This window comes from Protomyctophum bolini (assembly GCF_963924005.1).
Source record: "Protomyctophum bolini genome assembly, chromosome: 6".
Lineage (NCBI taxonomy): Eukaryota > Metazoa > Chordata > Actinopteri > Myctophiformes > Myctophidae > Protomyctophum > Protomyctophum bolini.
Window position 1 is genome coordinate 14,606,910 of NC_137867.1, and position 17,613 is coordinate 14,624,522.

Consider the following 17,613-nt stretch of genomic DNA (forward strand, 5'->3'; position numbering starts at 1 on the left):
CTGGAATAACAGGTCAGTAAGGGGATGACCTGATCCACACAATAATATACTTGTGTGGGTGCATGTTTGTGCATTTTTCGTCACCTGGAGGGCATGTATGTGTCCGTTTGTGTCAGTGGTCAGTGCCGTCGATCTGTTTGTGTGCGTGGGTGGTATGCGCGTGGCATTCCTTTCCCATACAAACTAATAGCTCTCCTCCCTCGTCTTTGTGATGTTTCATGTCAACAAACACAGAGCCAGTGAATGGTATGCTGGTGACAGAATGCCACAAGGTCAGAGCACAATTTAATCTGCATACAGGCTGGGAGAATCAGGGCGGGTAAAGGAATAAGGTGATACATTTTACTCTCATCTTCCCACAACAACAGCCTTCTGTGTACTGTTGGGCAAATGGGTCAGTCCCCAGACGGATGCTCTAGTCTAGACTGCTCAGTGTCCAACAGTAGAATACTGTGGTGCTAGTGCTGAGCAGCTCGCAGGTGTGAATATCTACTGTATGAATAATAACGTGAATTAAGGTGTTTTGATCTGAATTGTCTGTAGTTAAAGTACAGTTAAAAATAAACATATTCCCATTTCTTTGAGACATTTTTCCTGTATGGGAGCCGATGTGAAATACTGCATCTAAGCCTAATAGCCTAAGAGCGTAAGCACTTTTCAGATGTAGCAACAGAGGGAGAGGCTGAGAAAAGGCCCTAAATTGTAAAAAGGAAATGCACTCTGCATTTCTACAGTATAATGCTTTGTTATTCAAAGTGCTTTTTGGTGTGCGTTACATCACCCATTCACACACACCCAACAGTGGAGACAACCATGCAAGCCACCACCCTGCATGTCTTGCTCAAGGGCAATTTGACACAGACGGAGTCAGGAGGAGCCGGGGATCGAACGGGGGTCCTTCCAGTTCACAGACAGCCACCGCCAGAGGCTGCAATAAGCAAACTGAAGCTATGAACGAGCATAGCTTCAGTTTGCTTATTCCAGTCTGGAAAAGATACAGTATTTAGTGTGGGCCATGCTGTGTTGACATCAGACAACATTAGCTGATAAGCTGATTTTCTAGCTGAAGTCTGCTCTGACTTGTTAACATCAATTAGCGGTAAGCTCAGTCCAGTTTTTGTAGATCACCTTAAAAACACCCCGGCCCTAAAAGAAAACACCACAGTTACCACAGTGATTGCACTTCAATACCCATGTCTAACCAATGACTAGTCTAAACTAAGTATGCACCCCATGTTTTATTGCAGAACTGGCTTCAATAGGAGAATCAACTGCCCATAGCTGAGAGGTGTACACTGCAGCAGATTGGATAAAGCTTACTATTTGTCTTAGTTCCCGTTTCTCTTTTCGTTTCTTCCCCTTTCCCATGGGTCACTTCAACATCACGTGGCCTACACTGGGAGAAAACGGACATATCCACCTTGAGTCATTCATGTTGCATGACAAAAACACTCGGTCCAGTGTGGCCACTGGCCAGAGAGTCACTTTATAGAAACATGACAGACAAACCTCCTCTTTGTTACAGATTGTATAGATCTGTCTGTACTTTCCATTGCCAGCAGCAACAGAACATGAAGGATTGCATTCAGTAGAGCGCATTACTCCACCAACACTATGCAGTTGACAGTTGTCATGATATGCCATTTCCGAGATGTAACTTATTATGTCATTGTGACCTTTTCCGTGGCTGTCTGTGACCTTTTCCTTCCTTTTTTTACCGTTTCAATTCTAAGATTGACCATATCAATGAACCCAGGCATCCCTATTTTTTGCGGGAAAAGAGGTTTGAGCATGTTGACATGCCGCATGTTGTTTCCTTACCATTGTGGTAAATGGTGAGTGAAGTTCTGTGCAAACAGTGCTAAGAGAAAGTCTGTCATGTCATGTTAGTGAAGCCCAGCACCACATAGTGGGCTGACTCGGTAGTGTTTGAACTCTGGAGACCCCAGCTGACAGTTCATATGTCTCTCTCTACTGTCTGTGTGTGTGTGTGTGTGTGTGTGTGTGTGTGTGTGTGACACACAAAGGAGTCAATAAATTCTAAAAGTGACTCTCCTGTGACTAGCAGTAAGTATGTCCCCTGTGGCCCCCGCTTCCTCTGAAATATTGACTCAGCTCTGTGGGGATCTCAGAGAGGGGTCACACACACACACACACACACACACACACACACACACACACAGACAGACTTTTCCATTGCATTATTTTTCCATTCCCTGTATTGCCACATTAATGTCTTGGCATGCAATGCCCAAGAATGTTAGCTAGTAATGATTATAGATGTAATTAATGTACTGGGTTGAAATAACACATGGGACATGGAGCATATTGCTGAGATGCATCCCAAAGGAACACGCACAGAATCTTCTCTCTGTATTCACAGTCACTTCTCTCTATATTCACAGTCACTTTATTAAATTAGCATAAGCCAACAACAGGACCCCCCCCCACACACACACACACACACACACACACACACACTCTCTCTCTTTTAATTGCATGCGATGGTGTGCGCTGGTTGACACCATCTCTGGATCACCTCCCTCCTGTCTGCATCAGATCTCAGAGCTCTGCAGTGTAGCTCGTTCCATCTGCTAGTGTGTCTACTGAAGTGTTGCGCCTCCGTCCCCTCATAGCTGTGCCTTGGGTTGTCTCCCACAGAGTCAATACCCTTGCCGTCAGTTCAGGGTGCCTAACACAGTGCCCAGACAGCCAGCCTCATCCCTCTCTTCCTGACTTGGTCCTCCCATGTGACATCAAGTGCCATTCCTAGCGTTCTTGTGTAGACACCATCCAGCGTTTCCCGCTGTGTTGTGAGTGTCCATGTCTCTGCCCTATACAGCAGTACTGATTCTTGTGTTGCAAAAAAAAATACCGTCTCTCGACGTCATCTCCCGTCTCAGATATCCATACTCTCCTCGTCCCATACAAGGCATTCCAGGCAAGTGCTCAGCGGACCTTCAGATCTTGTTCCGTCCAGGCAGTCCAGGGACCCTCATCTATGAGTTTCGTTTTGTTGGCACTGAGCGTGACGTCATTGCCACGGCCATGCTACAGTATTGTATTGAGAAGTGTCTGTTTCCACCAGCAGGCTAAGGACCACCGGCCTCCAACGCTGTGCGTCTTAGCCAGAACACGGCGGTGAGCGTAGCCTCATGTATATACTTTGTCGCACCATGAAAATAACCGCTCTACAAGTGCACAATTGCATCATCCGAGACCCGCTGTGAGCTTGTAGAACGGCTATTTTTGGCGTGTGATTAATTCCGCCGTACAACAAATTAATCATGACTGCCTTCCCTGGAGACTTCAGAGAGTCCAGACTAAAATATACAACCCCCCCTCCCTCCCACCAGTCTGTCTCCCTCTTGCGAACATGACATCATGGACTCCTCCAGTAAGCCGGGACTCGGGAGACAAATGGGTTTACTTTACTCTATGCCCTATTCCTGTGGTCAAACCAAGGTCAGGTTAGGGAATGTGTAGAATGTCCCTGTGGCACTCTGCCAATGCCGTCTACTCCCCCCCCCCCCCCCTTCCCGGCTATGCAGGCTGGCATCAAGGACCCACTCCTAAAACACTTCAGATCCTGTTAGGTTCAGTAAGCCCTCTTCTCTACGCGTCCCGTCCACAGGCCTCTTCGTGGAAGCGAAGGATAGCCGATTGATGGCGGACCTGTCATTTCATCCTGGATCACAATGGGCCTTGAGCCATCATAACATTATGATGCTTTTCGGTCAACAGTGAAGGAAGGTCCTAATTAGGGCTGCAAGCCTGCAGCTGCAACCATCAATTATTTACGTATGGATTATTCTATTGGTTACCCTTTGTGTGTGGACATGCTGTATATGCAGGTACTTGGCATTTGTGTGTCAGGGCGGTGGTGAGGGCATTATCCTGCTCCACACGGGGCCTTCTCTACCCCCGAGACAGCTGTGACTAGTGTTCCGTTCTGGCACTGGCATTAATAATTCAGCCTGCGTCCGCGGCGCACCATGGCAGCCTGTTTGCTTATTGTGGACACAACCATTCAGCCAGAAAGTCCCGCAGCAACATTTGTACTGTTGATACACTATTGATATCGGTGATAAAGTGCCAGGTGAAGAGTTCATTATTGTGTCTAATAAGTGTTTGTTTATGTGGATGTGTGTGTGGCACACAATGTGTGTATGAGGCATGAGCACATAAGTGTGTGTGTGTGTGTGTGTGTGTGTGTGTGTGTGTAGTACAGTAAAAGACATGGCCAAAGTCCACACCCAGCCCTACCTATTATGACCTGTAACCATTAACGTGCTGTTTGCGGTGCAAGCAGAGGGAATTGGAGGGGAGGCGGGGTTAGTTAGGAAAGGGCCGCTATCAGATGTAGTCAAAAGTCATAAATGTTAGCCGTCAGGTAGTTGACATACTGTAATCCACAGGCTTGGTCCAAATCACATGTTTTAGTATCACATGTTCACATAAATCAACAATGGTATCTGTTCATGAGAATGACGATGATGAGGAATAAATGAATACAACGTCAAAACATGTCATGATATACTGTATGTACCCAGAACCACAGCCTAAAGGCCTGGACAAGTAGGCTCTGGGAGTGGCAGGCAACCAGCAACCAACAATGGACACTAACAGCCCTGTTGCCGGTCTGCCTATTACACACAGAGAACAGCTGTGCATACACACACAGGAAAACCTACTTCCACATTATGTGTATATTTTGCACATTTATTAAGCATAACGCAGCACCTTACAGCTTACACACACCACACATTATTATATTATTTCAACATATCCCACACTCACGGCCACCTCATAATATTTTGAGGTAGAAGGCACCTCACAGTGTTCAATTGTTATTTGCATTAGACTTTAGGTATTTGCTGTCTTTTCTTTCTTTCTTTCTTTCTTTTTTTTGCTTAATTTATTTTTTGTCTTGTTGCTTCTCATATAAGTGTCATTATGGGATATATAACGATAAAATCTGGAATCTTGAATCATAAACCAAGCATGTCGGTGCCAGCTATATTTAACAAATACACTTTGAAAGGATCTTACTTGCCCTGACTTGACTCTGTCTTGGATCATTGAACCCGATGGGCCTGCATAAAATAATACAAAAGATTGTGACGTGTACTGTCTAGTCTAGTGTCTAGGACTGCAACTATCCATTATTTTCTTAGCAAATATTCTAAATATTGCGTTTTCGATTAATTGAATAATATTGAAGCATTTTTGTCATTCTTTAAAAGGTTTCATGGATCGACGTGTTTGTTTTGCATCGATTAGTCTGATTAACCACTTAAGCCTTGTTTTATACTTCATTGCAAAATAAAGTATTGTATTTTATTAAGATTATTTGAATCGATTAGTTCTATTAACTGTTGCACCTCTAATGTATACTATGGTATGCTAATATGCTTTGAGATAAGCTCCTAAATTCACTGTTTTAGACAAGCTCGCCATTTAGTCGATTGAGTTGACATTGATCCAGGCTTTTGCTTGGTGGGTTGATAGATATATAGATTGATTGATACTCCAACTAATGCCCGTCTCCATCTTGCTCCCACTTAGGAAAATCCCATCTGGCCATTGTACAGAAGGTGAACAACGAGGGGGAGGGAGATCCGTTCTACGAGGTGCTGGGATTGGTCACGCTAGAAGATGTCATTGAGGAGATAATCAAGTCAGAGATCCTGGATGAATCTGATCTTTACAGTGAGTGGCTTATTTGGCTTTGTTTGTCACAGGCTGCTTGATCGCTCAGCTCGCCGAGAACAGTATTGTCACTGGCCATTGCTTTATCTTTTGATTAGGACTACCAGATGGTTATGTAATACTGGTAACATGTTGAATTAAGACTCTTGTAAAATGATGGTGTGTTGTCTGTGTCTGTCCAGCTGATAACCGCCACAGGAAAAAGGTGCCGGCCAACAAGAATAAGAGAGATTTCTCGGCCTTCAAGCAGACCGAGGCCGAATCCAAAGTTAAGATCTCTCCTCAGCTACTGTTGGCCGCTCATCGTTTCTTGGCCACAGGTGAGTAAAAGTCATACGCAAAAGGGTACAACATGCATGACTGTACGACATTTAAAGTGTTCCAACCAGTATTTCATTGAAGTTCCACTACGCATTTAATTACATCAACACGGCTCGGTGTGCCAGAAAGTGATTGACGCAATCTGCACATCCAACAAAAAAACAGCACAAGTCCCTACTTGCTATTTAAAGCTGAGGTTTCTGCTTGCATGTTTCCTCAGGAGCCATATTTAAGGTCTGAGCACCAAGTATGCTTGTACGTGCTTAGTAGCAAAATGCGACACTGGCATCAGGCCAACGGGATGTAAAGTCTTCCCTGCACTACAAATCAATTGAGCGTGTGGACTGTTGCCATCTGTCAGGTCCGAAAGCGGCGACTGGCAGGAGCCTCCAAGCGGAAGTTAGTACTAGCCGCAGCTAGCATGACGTAGCGCTTTATAGTATTCTCTCTCTCTCTCTCTCTCTATCTCTCTTCCTTCCATCTCTTTCTTTTTGTGCTGCCTTTTTTCCTGTTCCTGATATCCTCACCCTAAACCCAGCTGTTTTCATCAAGTTCTTTTAACCATCAACTTTGAACTTTATGAACCCCTTCACACCCAGTTACTGTGTCTGCATAAAGACAAAGCATTACTTGACAGTTTGAACGATGTTTGATCAGTCCGTAGATGATGGATTTCCCTCTAGACTCTACAGTAGAGTATAACACAGTGAGTACTGCAGTACTGTGAACCCCCGTGTGGGTTCACTTACTTCACTCACTGATTGTGAGGTGGAACGTGTCTTTGTCCCCGATCCAGGTGCGGCAATTGACCATACGAGCCCTGGCTCCTCCAATCACAGCACCTTGCCAGAATTCAACAGGGAGTTCCCTGTTGAATCTTAGGTTTGGAATAGATGTTTTGCTGTCTTCTGACCTTGATTCCGGCTCTCTCTATCTCTCTCTCTCCCTCCCTCCCCCTCCTCTTCCAGAGGTGACCTTGTTCAGCCCGTCTCAGATTTCAGACAAGGTGTTACTGCGGATTCTTCGCCACCCTGATGTGATCCAGGAGATCAAGTTCAACGACAGCGACAAGCGCTCAACGCAGCACTATGTCTACCAGCGGGGCAAGGCTGTGGACTACTTTGTCCTCATCCTACAGGTATACAACATGTTTGGGTTTGGGTGTGGGGGGAGGAGGCTACGGCTATGCCGTACGCTACCCATGTACTGATTTAGCTGATACATCTATACAGGGCTACTGACATGAGTGAGGACAGGAGGATTGAGTGTTAGGAGCCCCCGGTGCCTCTACATTTCCCAGACAGCCTATATCCACTCGGCTATGTGCCCCGACTTTAACAGATGTCACTAGTCTGCTTTGCATCAGAACTCGGAACACTTTATTTTTGTGTTATTGCCAGTATGTAGAACATAAAGGAATTTAATTTTGGTCAAGGTGCGTCTCGTGAAACATACGTCGTTACGTTATGTATGACAAATACAGTTTACAAGGCAAACAGACAACCAGGAAGTAATACATTGCAGTGAAAACTGTCCATTTGGTGACCAGCATTTCAGCAGTAGTTACAGTCTGGACACTTGGGTGAGGTTTTGTTTTTCTTTCTTTTTGATAGTTTCAGGAAAGAAGCAGCAACGGGCTTGTACAATGGCCAGCTCTGCAGAGTTTTCATACAACTTCTCGGTCGACTCATACTGTAGTTTGCATGTGCGTGGCACCTGCATGTGTGTGTGTGTGTGTGTGTGTGTGTGTGTGTGTGTGTGGCACTCACCTGAGCGTATACGTCACACAACATCAACAGGTTGGTAAGTCAAGTCTGCAGCAAAGCCAATCACCTCCACAAGGAGATTAACGGTCTTAGAGAGCCAGATTTGGTCTCTGTGCGAAGTTAACACCCCTGCTCCTCTTTTGTACTGGGACTGACTGAGCATGCTTGTATCACAATAACACATTTAAGAGCTGAGGACGACTCTACCAATGCCTTCTAAATCAGTAGTTTTATAACTTTTACATGTCAAGGGCATGTATTTGGCCGCGGACCCCACCATCGAAAAATGTTTTGTGCCAAGGACCTCCAGAAGAGAAGATTTGTGTTAATAGGTTTAAAAAAGAAACGGCGGGGCTCCACTGCAGCCATTGGGCGTTGCGTCGGTGTCAACGTAATCAATAAAGGGTGCTCCACTGCCAACGTCGCGTTGCGTTCGGTGGCTGTAATCCCCACCGGTTTATTTTTTGACGCCGTCCGAATGCAACGCAACACAGTTGGTGGAGCTTTGGCATTATACTTTCGGCCTTGGTGTCTGACTGTACCGCGGGCTGTTCACATTTCTGACTAATAAAGTATTCAGTCAATCAAAAAAGAAAGCTCAGCCAGCCTCCCCTGGTAGGGAAGAGGAGGAAGGATTGAACAGTGGAAAGGGGGGGGGTGGCTTTTAAGACAGCTGTGACCTTGGTGTTGTGGGGGTTTGTTACCGGGGCCCGAAAGGACCCCCTGCTCTTTGTTAATTGATCTCCTTTATGGAAGAGGGTCGGCAGAAGGGGAGGGGCATTATCAGTCAGCTGTCGATAACACTAATGCCACACCATACACGCACGCACACACACACAACACACAAACGCTGCATAAGCACCATCGAGCACTCCATCAAACCATCAATAGCCTGAATTAATCCATATAGCCAGTACCTGTTGTGGACATATAAACAAGCACCCAGATTACTGTTGGTGGGGAAATATGCTTTTGATCCTACCCTTGCTTATTAACACACACACACACACACACACACACACACACACACACACACACATACACATTCTTGTTTTCCCACGAAGCAGTGATGTCATTGTCCCTAAATAGTCATTAGCTAATCCAGAGCTTCAAACACCCTCCCATCTTTGTGGAATCTTCCCCATGGGAGGCAGGATATTGTACATTACAAATAATCCATTGAGGGCATTTAGTGTAAACATGCAGTACGTGGAATGAGGGAGGATTACACATCTTCCATTTTCACTTCCATTATCTGTACCATAGCATGATGCCTAGGCGGGTCTCTCTCTGGATGGGACTCGGCTTGTAGGATCGTTCTTAACGTCATATAAAGGTGCAGTTTGACTCAATTGTACAATTACCAAAATGTCACACGTTTGTCCTGTACACAGTGTAATGTTTACCAGTACTGCAGGATTGTTTTTTGGAAAACAAAGGAAAGGGTGACGGGTGGTGGGGCTGAAGGTAGAGCGGGAGATGTGTTCCGACGGAGGACAGAATATTTCTGGTTTGCTAAACCCTTAGAGAGGATACACAGTCTTTTGATAGAAGGTCCGGTCTGTGTGTGGTCATTTCTAGGGCCTATTTTGAACTTCATGGCATTTCTAGGGCCTATTTTTAATTTGAACGTAATGAGATTTGTGCCTATTGGTTATGTTTCCACTGCTCTTCATCATGCGTGCGTACGTGCATACAAATGTGCGCATCAGATGATTGCGTGGGAGGCTGCAAGAGACAAGAGACTCATGAGAACCAGGAACTTCATTACAGATAATTCACTGTCCACCCTAAACTTTATTCCACTCCTATTATAGCTCTGAATGTGTGCATGTGTGTGCACATGTTTGCGCGTGTGTGCACGTTTCCTGGCAGTGACCCCCACAGCGGGCAGACTAGAGTGTGTTTGTTTACGAGCAGTGTGATTCATTGGCCTGGCTATAAAGATGCTGTGTTATTCTCCCAGAGCAGAGACAGACACACACACACACACACACACACACACACACACACGACGTGGAGCAAAAGGCCCTAGATAACCACAGTTCACTCTACTATGTGTGCAACACAATGGCCTTAACAGATCATTTGATCACCACACCAGCTTGTTGCCGGATCCGGGGGCCAGCCAATTCGAGTCCCATGTCCCTGACTGGCTGGCTGGCTGACTGAGTTAGAGTTCCCATTATTGAGTGTATGCCTCAGTCATCTCATCCCTCTAAGCATGGTAGAGCACTCCGAAAATATAGACTGAGTGATGAAGTTACATCATTGGTTGGCTGGTTGGTCTAGCAACTATTATACTAGTAGTAGCCCATTGCAGAGCATTTGTCCCTCAGTGGTATGGGATGTAGTCTCTCCTCTGTTGGCCTATGAACTAGCCCCCTCTAGGCTATGGGACCAAAAAAGCTTGGGACCAATGTCGGCTTGTTGGTTTTGATTTCATTTGACATAATTTCACCATTAAAACATATAGCTTAAAAGTTTTTTCGTGGGTTTCCATCAAGGAAAGGATTTCTACGTAGTTGCTACCCTGACACATTCAACAATCGTGGCCACCACTCTCACTATCTTGTATCCATCATTTCAAAATAAAAGCCCTCCAGTATTTCACAATATCCCCACTGGCATATATCCGAGTCCGTCTTAACTAGGCTTGCTTAACCCATTCAAACCCGGGAAAGCATTGTTGGGCTGTTCGAAAAATAGCAGATCTACAAGCTCACTGCAAGCTTGTACATCTGCTATATTTGAACATTTTGGGAAAATCTTGAAAGTGTGAGAACTATTGATTTAGAAGGCAATGGCATTTCTTAATGGCCTACTCATGTTTTGACTGTAGCACGATGATTCTGCACGGAGAGAGAGAGTAACGCGACGTCACTTGCTGCAGTAGCATGTGAGAGTCAGGCCTGCCCTTACGTGCTGCAGTAGCATGTGAGAGTCAGGCCTGCCCTTACGTGCTGCAGTAGCATGTGAGAGTCAGGCCTGCCCTTACGTGCTGCAGTAGCATGTGAGAGTCAGGCCTGCCCTTACGTGCTGCAGTAGCATGTGAGAGTCAGGCCTGCCCTTACGTGACTCTTCCAGCCCACATGCACACACACTCTCTGTTTTGCCCCAAAACGTGGCAGGCTGATGTTGATAATACTGACACGACACCTGAGTCACACATTGACTTTTGTGTGTGCGCGCACATGCACAAAAGTGTCACAGTGAGAACTGACAAGCATGTCGCAGGGAACTGTAGTTTTCTTCAGCCAGTTTAACCACCTTCATTTTATGATTTTGATTTGTTAACGTCTTGGTTAAAAGAAAAGCACGGTTCTCAGGGAAACGTCAAGAACATAAACACTAATAACGTTGTGTTACTTATTTCCATTGTGGTCATGTGTCGTTGTGCATATAGCCAGGTCTTTGTGGAGGATAACTAATGCATAACATAACTGAGATGGTTGGGAAAAGTGGAAAGACCCTCACACACACACACACACACACACACACACACACACATGACACACAGTCACACACATGCCTGGTCCTTGCAGGAGAGTGTGTGGTATGAGGCCGGGCCCCCAGCGCTTCGCTTATAAGTTATTAAAAACCTGACATTAACCCCTGCAATGGCTCCACATGGCTTCACACGCACGCACGTGTGGTTCACACTCAAGCAAGCGCGCGCGCGCACACACACACACACACACACACACACACACACACACACACACACACACACACACACACACACACACACACATGTATCCCAAGGCTATGTGCTCATCTTTCCAATCCTCTGGAAAGAATTCAGTGTTGACCTTAGCTTGTATGTTACCTGTAGCCGGAGCTCAGTGCTGGAAGGTGCTTGTTTCAGTAGCAGCAGGTTCCCATTGTGCTTTCCAATCCTATAGGCCCCGTTCCAATACCTCCACAACCTGCCCTCGTTCCATCCAATCCTATAGAGCACCGAAGTCCTGACGTAACTCGCTCATCCCTTCGATTCCCCTGGTTCGCGGAAGTAATTTCTCTATGGAGAATAACATGGGGTGATCTTAATATCGTCTACTATAAGCGTTGTGGTCCAAAAATAAACAAGCTGTCTCTGCGTTATTGTCAGGGAGGTGTCTCTGTATCGTTTGCAACAGTCAGTCACTCATATATGATACAGTCTGCTTCTAGCGAAAATCTAACTAATTCAGCAGCAGTAACATTAGCGTTTTCTCTCAGTCAGTTGATTCTTCATATCCATATGAGTGAAGCGGCCGGGGTGACATGTTTATTTTTCAAACACAGTTCTTATATGAAGCAATCTAAAAATCCTCCTATGGCGATTTCAATGCAACTAAACAAATACATGAACCTGGGGACTGACGCCCTCTACTGAAAGTGACGTCAGACTTCGGTGCTCTATAGGCCCCGTTCCAATACCTCCACAACCTGCCCTCGTTCCATCCAATCCTAATAGGCCCCGTTCCAATACCTCCACAACCTGCCCTCGTTCCATCCAATCCTATAGGCCCCGTTCCAATAACTCCACAACCTGCCCTCGTTCCATTCAATCCTAATTACCCTGTTCTATGACTTCCACAACCTTGTTTCTTTTCTAAAGCGGAAGGCTTTTTCAGTACGAACAATACAATACGTTTCAATACTTTTGCAAATGGTTGTCCCTTAATTAACGACAAATGTTTAAATAATGTTGAAATTTGCATTGCTTACAGTACATACATGGGAACCTTTATTACTGACTGTGCCTAAGAATTGTTGCTTAATGTTTATGCTTTTTTATTATTGATATAGATCTTTTTAGCTCTGATATCAACGTATTTGTAGCTGTGCATACTTAGTGGAAGACAAAGTAAGAATGTGTATTGAAAACGTTCTAGGTTTTACTATATATACAGTATAAAAGTAATAAGTTCTTGTATCTTGTATTGCACTGTGAGCTTATAGACTTCTATTTTTGAGAAATGTTTTGATAAAAAGGAAGGCTTTTGCACACCTACAGGCGACAGGTGCGTAGGAGAGGGTACCGTGCCCAAAAATGAAAAAGGAACAAACATAAAGATAGCCTGATGAAGGCAGCATAGGCCGAAAAGTTGCTGTTTCCCTAAATAAAAGTTGGAGAAATGTTTTGAAAAATGTTAATTGTTGCCTCGAATGACATGGCTTGGCTGATGTCCTGGTTTGAGACTTTGGGACACCCATTCTCCAACTGAATGCCAGTAAATCCGGAATTGTTGATGATTCATTCCACTTGAACTTTGGCCCAGACCCACCTAGGCACAGTATTACATGTCTTAGCAGAAAACACATACACATACACACACACACACACACACACACACACACACACACACACACACACACACACACACACACACACACACACACACACACACATGAACTTTCTTCAGGGAGGGTTAGGGAAATGTAAATGCTGTTTATATGACAATAGCAGCCCCACCTGGAGGAGAGGGAAACTTGCTGATTCATCCACGTGGGTCTTTAGTGTTGTTGTTCACATAGAGACCAAGACTTCCTTATTTTGGTGTAATAAGACATATTAGGGAACTATTAAATCATGCAAACCACAAACACTACCAACCATAGATGTGCCCGGCTTGCAAAGAGGAAACAGAAAATACAAGTTCCCTTAGAACTTGTATTCAGACTTGAATGGTTAGAGCGACGTGATTACATACAAAGTCAATAAGTTGCGCGAGCGCCGCGAACAGGTGCGGTGCGACCTGGCGCAGCACAAACGGGACGAACCGAGGTGAATATTTAAGTGTTGTGGCCATGTGTCAACGTCTGCATTTCTCTGTCCAAGTTGGTTCCCCTGTGTGAGGCGTGGCATGGGCTGCCCATGTCAGAGTTTCCAATACTGTTCTCTGATTGGCTGTCATTGGGTGTGGTGCGTGGCGGAGCGGCCCGGCAGTTCTCCCCGTTGAGGAGGAGAGTGGTCTCGTCTAGACTGCTCTCTGGTCGTGGTCGCGTCAATGGGGGGTGATGTAGATGGATGGATAGATAACTTTATTGATCCCGCGGTCGTCCAGAGGCAGCACAGCAGTTAAGAGTTACAGTTACATAGTAAGGGAAGTACTGTCGTATACAGCAATTCAAAGGCAAGAAAAACAATGGCTAGAAAGATGCAACTAGTCGCAACTCTTTGCTATACAAAACAGTTTAAAGGCCAGTCCACACCAATGCAACTCCTTGCAACTGGCTGCCATTGGGGATAATGTTTACAACACACGTAGTTGCATGTTGCAAGGAGTTGGCGACTAGTTGCGTTGGTGTGGACTTTGTTTTTTTAGGTTGTTGGGTTTCAGGTTCGGGTTAGGCTGGCTGAGCAGGTTAAGTAAAGTGGTCACATTTGTTTTGAAAACAGGTTTTAATGTGCCAACAAAGCTAGTGGAGACAAACCTGTGTGCAGGCCTGTAACGTTATGTAATTACTGTAGGTACATGACATGGGCCTTCCATCTCAGTGCTGAGGGCAGGCTGTATTGGCAAAGCTTAGCTAGTGGCTGAGCAGGGCCGGTTGAACAGGTCTGGCCAGACACCCTCTCTGGCTTAAAATTATGCTTCATTGCGCTCCGGTGTCGCGCACCAAAAATAGCCGGTCTACACAAGTCAAGATCAGGCTTGTAGATCTACTATTTCCGGGCACACGACTGTATAATCAGATTTCACTCCTGTCTTCACCTTGTTTCTATTCTCTTCTCTCACCCACCTGACCATCCATTTAAACACCTTTGTGTTGAGTCTTGTACACTAGTGTCCACTCAAAGTATACACAGCCTTTAGGACGGTGCATGGGGTCAGTTTGGTCAGTTCCTTTTATAAAATGGAACACCATAAAACATGTACGAGAGAGATAGAGAAAAGCACCACTGACTGACCCCAGGAGGCCAGTGAGCAGCTGATGGTGATAGCCTCATCATGTCCATAGTAAAGTCCTCTGTGATCATTTTACTGTCCACGGCACGTAGTGGACATTTATGGAAGGAATTTCACCCAGCTCTTTTATACGTGTAAACTTGTGATGTGACAATTAAGTTGACGTTGAGGACAAGATTTATCATGTTTTTGAATAACCTTTGACACTTTTCTAAGAACGGGTCCCTGGGTTATGCATAACGTTGCTCACTGAACAAGGCATCTCACAACGTGTCCTTTTTGCAACACACCGTTGAGCGTGTGTAGAGGGTCGGCTGTTTTCAGTGAAAGTACACAGTAAATCGGGGCTTCAGTTTCGCCATACATGCTCTTTGAACTTGGCCTTCTGTCCTTTTTAGTGGCAGCCACGCCTGATGCCATCAGCAGAACTTTCACAGGCTGGTCACAGGCTGATATACTGTACCTCAAGCTCACTAACTTCACTCACCCCTTTCTTTACGTATTCTCAGGACCATCATTTCCTCGCTGTCTCCTATGTGGCGTGGAGCGCGCTGGGGGGGATGGGGGGGGGGGGAGGGTTAGCGTGGATTAACTGTGCCCTCCGTGTTGTTGCTGCAGTTCACACATTCCAGTGGCCCCGGGGCCAGCCAACTCTCTGTACCAACACGGAGGCCCCCGCCCTGCCTAGTCCCCCCTCTCTCTCTCTATCCAACCCATCTATCCCCATCCACATCTATCGTTCCATCTCTTCTACCACGCAAACATTATTAATGTTATTATTATGTCACATTCAGCTTTCAACCTGACATCCGTTATTTTGGGCTTGTTGTCGTCGCTATAGGCAAAACGTTTCAAAAACATTTGATTTGAAAGTGGCAGATCCTGCAATGCGTCGTCGAGCATTAATGTGCTTGTAGATTGGCTATGTTCGTCACCATGCGTCATCTTGTTCGATGTATAAAGTATAAATACGCTCTTTAGCAAAGATGCCGTATATGAAATGTGGCTCTGTCCGTCCATACGTCCATCCGGTTGGTGTTCGGCCATTGTTGTAACATGGGCTCCACCTGTCTGTCTGTCAGGGCCGAGTGGAAGTGGAGGCCGGCAACGAGAACATGAAGTTTGAGACGGGACCCTTTTCTTTCTACGGCGTCATGGCACTCAGCGCCCCCACGTTGGGTAAGTCCTCTCCTCCTCTCTTCTCCTCTACTATCCTGTCCTCTTCCTCTCCTCTCCTCCTCTCTTCTCCTCTACTATCCTGTCCTCTTCCTCTCCTCTCCTCACTACGTTCTTGGCTACGGTTGCAGTGCTTCTGCTGCCACCTGCTGCCAAAGGGATGTCAGTGGTTTATGGTTACATGTGATTATGTTGTTGCTATGCTATTTGGCAGAAACCTCATCTAAATTAAAGCCCTACTTGATCACACTACAGCGTCACACCAAAGCATCAAAAATAGCACATCCACAAGCTCGAAACTCACACACACACACAAACACTCACACACACACACACACACACACACGCACGCACGCACGCACACAAACACATACACACACTCACTCACTCACTCACTCACTCAAATAACCTTTACTCATCTTCCCTCCTGTCTACATTGTAAATTCAAAACACGACATCTGATCTGATGTTGTTATATGTAACATTTAAGGTAAACTAAATAGAACTTTGTATCACATCGAGGTGTGTAGCGTTGTGAGGATGGCTCAGCGAGGGCACTGGGATGCTAAAGGACTCCGTTTGGGCTGGGTGTGACGGGGGGGTGGGGTGGACAGGGGGCCAATCTGTGGTCTCTGAAAACTCCTTTGCTTGATGACTCCCCCCCCCACCCCTTGTCCCCCCCCCCCCCCTCCCAATCAGTTCTGCTGTGATATGTGATGTGTGCTTCTATCCGTTCCCTCTCAGGTGTTACTTTGCCCTCCTGCTTCCAACTTGTGTCCATTTTATCTTGTCTGTCTCTCTCTCTCTCTCTTTTTCTCTTTCAACCTGCTGTCCCAATTTTGGGTATTTGGGCAGGAGAAATTCAAAGATTGTACAACCACGTAGCTGGTAGATCGGCTATTTTAGCCATTCCACATGAAGCCTATAGTATCCCTATTCTTGCGTGAACATTAGCTGCAAACAGCTGATCTACAAGCTAACAACAGGATGCTTTGTGAGCTTGTAGATGGCGGGGGGACAAAGTAGTGGACCAGGTATAGAGCCCTGGGGGACCTCAGCCCCCCCCCCCAGGTTACAATGCTCACAGTAACGTATGTGTTTCACATCAACGGTCCCGGCATTTGAGAAAGCCAGTGGCGTCCTCTGTTAATGTTGCACCCATCTCGAGGGGAAATGTCCACAAGAAACTCTTGTGAGGCAACATTTCTTTACCCATGCATGCATGACCTCACCCTTTTTTGAGTTTTGCCTGTCTGTCATTTCTGTCACTGACTCTCCCTCCCTCTTCCCTCGCTCCTCTCCTCTCCTCTCTCCTGGTCCTGGTGGTCACTGCTCTGTTCTTCCCCTCTGTCCCCCCCCCCCCCAAGACCTCTTTCCTGTCCCCTCAGTGGCTACGTACCGTCCTCGTCATCTCTCTCTAAAGAGGTTTTCTCTGTTCTCTCGGTTGCCAGGTAACCTCCGGCATGTCTGGGTCCTTTTTTTTAATCCATTTTGGGTGGGAACCCCTTTTGGTGTTAGCATTATGCTATGCTTTAGCTATTGAAAAATAGCAGACCTACAAGCTCGTAGCGCGCCACCGAGTGGCGTGCTACGAGTTTGTAGGTCTGCTATTTTTGAAAAATCGAAGAACCACTGACATAGAAACATAGCTTTTTCAGAAAACTGTCAGGATGTAGAAGACATTTTTAGAATCTGATCTCAGGTCAAAATGGGTTAATGCAGAGGATGATTGGGGGGGT

The 17,613-nt window shown here is 45.8% G+C and overlaps 1 protein-coding gene across 1 annotated transcript in view; it reads left to right on the forward strand.

The window, feature by feature from the left end:
- LOC308317298 (metal transporter CNNM4) overlaps positions 1-17,613 on the forward strand; it is a 33,340-nt gene that overhangs the window by 7,224 nt on the left and 8,503 nt on the right. Inside the window, exons 2-5 of the mRNA XM_080766191.1 lie at positions 5,569-5,712; positions 5,895-6,032; positions 7,002-7,171; positions 15,781-15,877. Of these exons, the coding sequence (XP_080622317.1) occupies positions 5,569-5,712; positions 5,895-6,032; positions 7,002-7,171; positions 15,781-15,877 (549 nt within the window). The remainder of the gene's footprint in view (positions 1-5,568; positions 5,713-5,894; positions 6,033-7,001; positions 7,172-15,780; positions 15,878-17,613) is intronic.